This window comes from Arvicola amphibius, chromosome X (genome assembly GCF_903992535.2).
Source record: "Arvicola amphibius chromosome X, mArvAmp1.2, whole genome shotgun sequence".
Taxonomy (NCBI): Eukaryota; Metazoa; Chordata; class Mammalia; order Rodentia; family Cricetidae; genus Arvicola; species Arvicola amphibius.
In genome coordinates, this window is record NC_052065.1 from 49,892,466 (window position 1) to 49,902,222 (window position 9,757).

At 36.5% G+C, this 9,757-nt stretch overlaps 1 protein-coding gene across 1 annotated transcript; it reads right to left on the minus strand.

Moving 5' to 3' along the window:
• Positions 1-1,511: 1,511 nt before the first annotated feature.
• On the minus strand, positions 1,512-2,486 carry LOC119805535 (melanoma-associated antigen B18-like). The gene has a single exon (XM_038317486.1). The coding sequence runs from the start codon at positions 2,484-2,486 to the stop codon at positions 1,512-1,514; it is 975 nt and encodes a 324-aa protein (XP_038173414.1).
• Positions 2,487-9,757: the final 7,271 nt, after the last annotated feature.

Sequence of the window (9,757 nt, forward strand, 5' to 3'; positions counted from 1 at the left end):
TGGTTAGCCTTTTCTTGGAGAGATGGCTTAGCCATTAAAAGATAGGCTTACAACCAAATCCTTTAGTATTTAAAACCATTTTAAATTTAAATATATTTTGATCATATGATTCCCCCAAGTCCTTCCAGTTCTTCTCTTCCTTCTGATTCACCCAACTTTAAGTTGTTTCTCAAAACAAAAACAAAACCCCAACACAAAAACAATTCCCCGAAATACCCAGAAAACAAAATAAAACTCCACCAAAAAGAAACAGAACAAAACGAAAACATCATAGTAACCAAATACACCACACACACACACACACACACACACACACTCCCCAAAAGAAACAAACAAAAAACCCACTGGAACCACATTATATATTGTTCAACTACTTCTGAATGTGAGGACTGTGCAAGAGTGATTGATATACCCAGTGTTACTCTATTGGAGAAAACTGATTTTCCCTCTCCCAGTATGCATCAGTCCCCATTTCTAACAGAATGACATTCAAAGACTAGATGCTAGCTGAGCGGTGCTGGCACACTCCTTTAATTCTAGTACTTCAGAGGCAGAGGCAGGGGGATCTCAGTGAGTTCAAGGCCAGCCTAGTCTACAGAGCAAGTTCCAGGACAGCCAGGACTGTTACAAAGGGAAACCCTGTCTCCAAACCCCACAAACACTAAATGCAAATTAACTTTGGATAATGAGTAAACTGGTAAGCATGAATTACAGTTTAAAATGCTTTATTAACACCTATATTACTAGTAAGATAAACAAATCAAAGTATGTGCATTTTATTTTTATACAACAAAGTGAAATAAAGAAAACGAAAAGCTAAGTATTTATGCTCTCTTATTTTCCCATTTTTCGATATTGTTATTTAACTTGACAGTGAGTATATTTTGATCCAGATTTTAGTAACTGAGCCAATAAAACACTAAGATTGAATAGACAGGTAAATTCAAGCGGATGTAGACTTCTTCCTTTCTTCTCATACTTCTTTTTCAAAGCAAAAAATAAGTCCAATTAGTGCTATGCATATGAGCATAGCTGTGAGTTCATCTACTGGAGCATGAAGAACTCACCAGTGGTCACACCCCTAAATAAAAGTGCTTCTCTCCTCCCACAGAAGCTTTAAACTATTAAAGGGCAATAAATGTATAAGCAAATTCATTTATAATTTTATAAAATGGTATTAGTCTATTGAAAAAACATCTGAAATAAAACACAAAACAACAAAGTGAAACAAAGTAACAAATATAGCAAAGAAAAGTGATGATGATTTTCAATGTGTTCCTTCTATGCTGCCCATTTACCACTTCCTTAATTTCCACACAGGACATCCTCAGACTTCAACCTTTAAAATATAGCCTAGAATCAAAAGAGGAAAAAAAGGTAAAACTGGAAGTTACAAATATACAACAGAGAAAGAAATATAAGTACTTGTTCCCCTCAACCCATATTAGCCCTCCACTATTAGGTAGCTGCCATACCTTTTTAAACAAATAGTGAGGAAACAGCCTTAGCTATTACTTAGCATGGGAGGAGCTGCTGGTTATGGCTTTCAAATGTGAACTGGACATAGCAGCAGTGCGAGCCCTTGCTGCAGCCCTGGCTTGAGCTCTTTCTTCTTCATCTTTCACAGCTTTTTCATACAAGGATTCAAAGGCTTCTGGTGTCGTATCATGGATCTTGGCCCAAAACTCCAGGATTTTCATCTTGCTGATTTCAGCCTGGGCTCTGGAACCCCATGTGAATTCGAAGGATGGAGGATTGCTGTTGGGTACTTTTCGGTATTCCAGGTACTTCAGCCTGACCAAATCTTCAGTGATAACTTTCTTAGGCTCTCCATAGATGAAGTGTTTCTTGTGAGCATACACACCCATCATATTCAGCACTTCCCAGACCTCCTTTTCAGAGGCACAATTATCTTTCTTGAAGATCACACCCAGAACCATCATTAATAGGCCAGTATTGGGCATTTTTTCTTCCTTTCCATCATAGGTATGCTCTAATTTGTTGAAAAGGGCATAGCAGTGCCTGATAGGATCAACTTCCTTCAGATCAACACCAAAGGCCAGTTCCATGTGCTCTGTGGCTCTCTTTAGGATCTCAGTGAAGTGGTTTTTTGATGTTTTAATAACACACTTCAGCATATCTGCCCTTGTAATAACCTCCTTCTTGTGATACTTCTCCATCAGGAACTGCACCAGTAAGACTACTTTGTGGTTTATCGGATCTTTACTCCAGTTCTCGATGTCATCAGAGTCGTCTGAACTTTTCTCATCTTGGTTTTGGGCACCTGTATTTTCATGTGTGTGTGAAAAGGTACAGTGTGCCCCCTGCGGCTTGTTGGGAGGTGTAGGCATACCAGCAGCAAGACTAGCCTGATCTGGATCCTCATAGGAAGGATCGGGAGAGGCCGGTTCCTCCACTGTGTTTTGGGCACGGGCCTGACGGCGCTTCTCACGGGCACGGAGCTTGCTTTTTTGGCCACGAGGCATGATGACTGTAGTGGGGAACACAGATAGTAATGCAAACAGGTTAGGGAAGAGATCACCCTGGAAAACAGAGGATGACATAATTTGTACAGTCTCTGTTGGTAGATCCTACTATTACTCCGTGAAAGGTTACCTCGCCTGGTTCCCTTAAACTGATTTAGTAACCGAAAAGGGAAAGAGAAATTTAGACCTTTTTATCTCAGTTCAAACTCACAATATGAACTTTCCTCCTGACTAGTACTGTTTCTCCCTTTCCTAACGGCTGCCTCCCTCTATTCACATTGAACCCCTGACAGTCAAGCGGAAGCGGGGCATGACTACGGCGGTGGTTGAAGGCACCCACATTAAATAGTAGGGGTAGGATAGGGTAATTTGGAATGGATCGCTTTGGGAAGGTCTCTGGATTGTGGGGAGAATATTCCATAAGATACCTTGAGAAACAGAAGTTCCTACGGTTCCTCACGGGATGCTCAAGGAAACTTCCTGAAGGCTTCACTGGCCTTGAAGAACACCAGAAAATAACGGCAGTTGAAGAAAAGCGGATACAGCGTTATCCATTTCCGGTCACGCCCACAGTCTTTTAAAAGCAACTGCGCAGGCGCAGAGGGAAGGCGGAGCCTCTGTCAATCACACCTAGTCTTTTAAAAGCAACTGCGCAGGCGCAGAGGGAAGTAGCAGTTCTGCCAATAAACCATTGTTCTGGAGGCTGGTGGTACCCAGAAATCTAGTAGTCTTTTCTTTGACTTTTTACTGTGACTTGAATTTTTCGGTCTCATGAGCAGAATCCATCTGCCTTATATCTAGAATCTTATTTTATTGAGAGTCATGACTATAAAATTAGAAGCCTAAATTTAGTAGCCATTCCTGATAGTTTCACAACGGACAACAGAAGTGGGGTTTTGTGGGGCATCTCATGTGGATGACAATCTGAGTGTTATTAGTCCTCATTCAGTATCTTTCCCTGAACTGTTGTAAGTGCTGAGTTGTTCCCAATCCGCTGACTGCAGGACATTACCACCAGGTAAGACATTAAATATACAAACAATTTAAGTGTGATTAGTATCTTAACAATAATATGCTATTCAAAACAGTCATATCTTTTTTAACATGAATTGGGATGTCCTATGCCTAGTCTGTCAATAAATTTTAAAACTGGCTTTAATAAAGATTTTGTGTGCTTTTGTTAAGTCTCTACTTACTAATACGTTAGATTTTTTAAAAATTAAAGCTAATATAGGAAACATAAATATTATGTATATTTATAAGGTATGAGATAAGGGTTCAACACATGTATGTAATTAATAATGTTTAAGACAAATATATTTATCTCTGTAAACATTACTTGTAGTAAAAAATTATTTTCAAGCTGGGCGGTGGTGGCGCACGCCTTTAATCCCAGCACTTGGGAGGCAGAGGCAGGCGGATCTCTGTGAGTTCGAGACCAGCCTGGTCTACAAGAGCTAGTTCCAGGACAGGCTCCAAAGCTACAGAGAAACCCTGTCTCGAAAAACAAAACAAAACAAAAAAAACAAAAAAAATTATTTTCATTCTAGCTTATTAAATTACAGTGTAGTTTCAGTTGATAGTCACCATATTGTGCATATTAGAACAGCATAAACTTTTATTTTAGTATCCACTGATTGGACTGTATTTATCTCTCTTTCTCTGATTCTCCCTATTTTTTGCCAAACATTATTCTACTTCCAAGTTCTATGTGTCAGCTTTTATAAAAATGAATGAGCCTGCCTAAATGTATTCAGAATATTAAATGGAAATCAATGGGATTTACAGCTTGCTCATTCATTGTTCTATTATAAAAGCTTAAAATGTAAGAGCAATAAGTTAACATTTATATGACAGTATTTTCACAAGTAGAGCAATGATAATATAAAACAATGAAGAGCACTACATGGTATGTTTAACATGGATGAGGACATCTGGTTTTTAGTGATAACTCAGTTTTAGCACACGTCTGAACCTGCCAAAACCTGCATGGGCCTCAGTATTGGTTATATTAGTTTATTATATAATATTTATTTTTGTCACTGCTTGTATTAATTAATTTTTTCACTGTGATAAAATAGTCAAAATAAACAAGTTAAATGAGAAAATGTTTATTTTGGCTCAAACTTTCTGAAGTTTTAGTCCATTGACATCTGGTTTTATCGTGTCTCTGTCTGTGATGACATGTAAACATAGAAACTGAAAGATATGTCAAGCAAGTCCTGCTCATCTCATGGTAGACAGGAAGAATAGAGAGAAGGAAATGGTCTAGAATCTTTAAACGAGCTTTCCTTATTCAAACCATAAAAGTAATACTTATTAAAACCAAAGAAGAAACTTACATTTTATAGGTAACATGTAAGTTATATTTAAAAAAATCAAGAACAATGATACTAATTTTGTTGAGAGGGAATAAACTGATAAACAAAGACAACAACCTGTAAATACCACTAATAATATGATACGTTGTAACTAGTGGTAAAGTTTTGCTTGGTTAAGGAAGGGAAAACTGTAGGGAATAAAAGGGAAAAATGGAAAATTACCAAAGAGACAAAGTTAATTATTACAACAATTAGAAGCTTTTGCATATTTACCTAAAAATTGTTAAAAATTCTTAAGAATAGTATAATTGCCTCTTAGTTCATGGTCTAGGGATGTAGCTCAGTAGTACAATATTTGCCTATCACATAAGAAGCCTTGGGTTCAATTTTTAGTACAGAGTAAAAGGGAAAAAAGAGGACAGACTAAACAAAGCCAAAAGTTTAATAATTCATTTACAGATATTGTTTGTGTATTATAGTGTTGAGAAGAGTTAAATTTGATCAACTAAAATGTTTGAATTTGCTGTTTACTTGTATTTTCACTTTTAATGGGATATTTAAATCTTGGCCTCTCAGGATACACTGGCTACATAGAGGGCAGGTTAAATTAACAATTGCCATATGTTTATTTAAGTCCTAAGAAAGAAAAGTTTAATCAGACTAGTTTCTCAGACTGGTTTATGAAATATGGGAAATATTTCTTTATTTATGTCTAAGCAGCTTTAGTTTCATATACTGCACTCAGCTTTGGTCAAACTGTCATTACAGATCATTTTAATAATTAATTAATTAATTGCTAAACATTAGTCCAAATTATTAAATCAATATTAAAGTCAATAACAAAATTGTTATAAGCATAAACTTGAAAAAACTCATAGAAAATATGAATGTAGATTATTGCTTTTAGAAACTCCATGGCTTTTATCTGATGGAAATTAATTATATTTTTATTCAAGTAATATAGGATTCTCAAAATCAGATTTATGTATTTCCAGAGCAAAGGTATGACCTTAATCTGTGTACCTTTAGCTAAAATATTCAACCTCATGCAGTGGTAGTGCATGACTTTAATCCCAGCATTCAGGAGGCAGAGGCAGGGGGATCTCTGTGAGTTCAATGCCAGCCTGGTCTACAAAGCAAGCTCCAGGACAGCCAGAGCTATTTTACAGAGAAATCTTGTCTCAGAAAACCAAAACACACACAAAAAAGCATACAAAACTTCAACCTCATAAAATTTCTTCCCATTATAATGTTTTCTGGTATACATAATACATAATACAATAATGCATATAAGTTTATGGTATCTTCAGCAATGGGAATTTACTGTTAGGTTGTGGAGGGTTACCAACAACATTGACAGTAGTCTGTGATTTTACGGGAGGGGGAGCACCAACTCAAAAAAAATATGTAACCCATTTCCTAGTCCTAAGAATTTATTTGGTAGTATTTGATGTTTAGTTGGATCATTGTCCCCTCCATTGTATGATAATTTCATTTAAATTTCACTTCCAAATGTATAAATTTTATAAAGTTTTTAAAGTAGTAGGTTTTCATATGGCTTTTCAAAAGGTCTTTAGTATCAGTTATCCCACTTAACTCTCTTATTCTAATTTTCCATTTGTCATCTTTTTTTTAATTGATTTTATTGAGCTCTACATTTTTCTCTGCTCCCCTCCCTTCCTTTCCCCTCCCCCTCAACCCTCTCCCATGGTCCCCATGCTCCCAATTTACTCAGGAGATCTATTAATATTTTTTTCTACTTTTCCTTTTTTGAAAGGACTACTCCTTTCCCTTGGTAATCTAACACTCTAGATATTCTGAATGAATCACACAATATAAATCTTAAAAGCTAGTAACAATCAACAAATAAAAAAATTATTACACCACAACCCTAAGATTCCTAATAATGGGGGACACAGATCCTCAACTTGTAATCTTCTGTAACTAGGCAAGGCTTCCAGTGGAGGGATTTGGACAACAATCCAGCCACAAAACCTTGAACCTATAATTTGTCCTGCCTGATTCAAGGCATGCTGGGATGAAAGTGGCACAAAACTTGTGGAACCCCAATGGCTGGTTCAGCTTGAGGTCCATGCCATGAGAAGGAGGCCCTGACCCTGAGTGAACGGAAGTCCAGGAACCAGAAACTAGACAGTCTAGAGACCTAGGACTGAAACAAACATGACTGACAAAAAATGTCAAATGAAATGATTCATAATGATATTCTGCTATATTTGTAGACAGCAGCCTAACATAATTATCATTAAAGAGTTTTCATCCAGCAACTGATGGAAACAGATTCAGAACTCCACAGTCAAACATTAGGTGGAGCTTGAGAATGCTGTGGAAACGGGGGAAGAAGGATTATAGGAGCCAGAGGGGTCAAGGATATCACAGGAAAACCCACAGAATCAACTAACATGGGCTCATAGGGGTTCAAGAGACTGAATTGATAATCAGGGAACTTGCATAGGTCTGACCTAAAGCACTCTGCATATATGTTACAGTTGTGAAGCTTGGTGTTCTTGTGGGAGTCCTAACAGTGGGAGTGTGGGCTGTCTCTGACTCTTTTTCTTGGCTTTTGGGACCCAACTGTGGTTGGGGTGTAATATATGAGAAAAGAATAAATTTGAAAAATATTTTAAAATGAAAAGTCATGCAAAAGGTTGTCCTTCTGGGTCTGAGTTACTTCACTCATGGTGATGTGTATAGCTCAACTCTCATCACAGAAGCTTTTTCACTAACACAGAGACCAACAACTGGAAAACATGCAGAGAGTAGGAGACTTCACAGCACTCAGCCTTAAATGGGAAATTTTTATTACATTACTCTCTTCAGGGATCAGGGTATCTATGTGCAATAGGAGGAGAATGATTGAAAGGGTTAGATGTGTGAAGTGACTCCAAAGAAACAGCTATTTCTAGACAGAAAAGGGTTTGTTTATGTACATATGAAATTATGAAGACTATGAAATTATGTACAACACCTGTACTCTTTTCATTCTTTCTTCTGGTTAGCTTGACTTTGTTTTTCTCATTATTGTTTATCTTTTTAACGAACTAACTCTTGGTTTCTTTGATTTGTTGTCTTTTCTTTTTATTCCATTTCTTGATTTCTGCCCCGACTTTAATTATTTCATCTACTTTTTTTTTTTTACATTTGGCTTCTTTTTTTTTTTTTTTTTTTCCAAGCCTCAAAGGAACATTGTTACTTGAAATCTCTAAAATTTTAATATAAGCACTTTGAGATGTCAGTTGCCCTCTTCTCGCTGCTTTCATTCTATCCTATTGATTTTAGTATGCTGTGTTTTCATTTCCATTTTTCTTCAAACTTCTTAAAAAATCTTTTTGATTTCTTTTTGTCTTTGCTTTTTAATTCTTCCAGCATTTTTTCTCTCTCTCCCTCTCCCTCCCCTCCCTCTCCCCTCTACTTCTTTCCCCTCATGTGTGTATGTGTGTGTGTGCTGCACACGTTTTTATGTGTGATACATGCATATACCTGTATGTCTGCAAGTACACTTGACTATGCATGTGCAAGTGACATAAGAGATTAATATGAGGTGTCTTCCCCTATTAGTCTCTGCATTACTTTTATTTATTTTTAGTTTTTAGAGACAGGGTTTCTCTGTGTAGCCTTGGCTTCCTGGAACTCACTCTGTAGGCCAGGCTGGCCTCAAACTGACAGAGATCCACCTGTCTCTGCCTCCCGAGTGCTGGTATTAGAAGCATATACCACCACACCTGATATCTACATTAATTTTTGAGATAAGGTCTTTACTAGAATCTGGATCTCACTCCTTTGGCTAGACCGGCCAAACAGAGAAGCTCTACTCTCTATTGTCTCCGGTGTTGGGGTTACAGATGTAACCATGCCTGGCTTTTTAAAATGTAATAGGGGATTCAAACTGAGGTCTTCAGTTTGTGCAGCAAGCACTATACCCAGTGAGCCATCTTTTCAGCCCTATTTTTTCCCATGACCTATTCATCATTCAATAAGGTTTTGGTCATTGTTCATGAGTTTGAGTATGTTTCCTAGTATCTTTTACTTTTGATTTCATGTTTTTTCCCCATTGTGGTCTGATAAAATACAACAAATTATTTCAGTTTTTCTATATTTGTTAATGGTTGCTTTTGTTGTTGTTCTGTCATATTATGTACTTTTAGAGAAAGCCTCATGGTTTGCTGAAAAGATTGTGTAATTTTCAGTGCTCAGATTGAATGTTGTGTGGTTGTTAGAACTATTTTATCTATGATATCATTTTACCCATTTTTTGCCATGAGAGCACAAATCCTTTCTATGTGTCTATGATTTTTGTAACAGGTAATACTTAGGACATTGATATGTATGGAAGTGGTAAAATATACATGAAAATAAGTTTTGCCAACAAACACAAGTATGTTTCAAGTCAGGCTATATGATTTGTAGTAACTCTTTCATTTAAGAGTTTCCCAACATAACACAAAGTTTGTTGAAGTTCTTTGAAATCTTCCAGGAAAACATCACAGTTTTCTTCTTGTCATTAAACTCCTTTTGTGAATAGACTACATGTTTTATGGCTATTCTTTCCCATAAAAATAATAATAGTAATGCCTAAAAGGGTTTAGTGTAGGCTATGATTTTACAAATGATTATTATTAAATAATACTATTATACTTATTTATTTTATGTATGTGGGTGCAAATGCAGTATAGTAAGGGTGTGTGGGAGGTAAGAGTACAATATGGAGAATTCAGTTCAATTTTTCCATTAAGTGAGTCCTGGGGATTGAATTCAGGTTATTAGCCTTGGCAGAAAACACTTCGTGGCTCACATGTTTCTAATTCTTATGTCTACCCAAAATATTTCATTCCTTAAGATATAAGAAAATTGATCTGAGTTGCACAGTAGCATAATCTTGAAACTAAATATATGTATTTACTGACTCAATTATGGAAATACTATATGTAAATA

Excerpts from the sequence above, each read along its gene's own strand:
- LOC119805535 (XM_038317486.1), bottom strand. The coding sequence starts at position 2,486 with ATGCCTCGTGGCCAAAAAAGCAAGCTCCGTGCCCGTGAGAAGCGCCGT.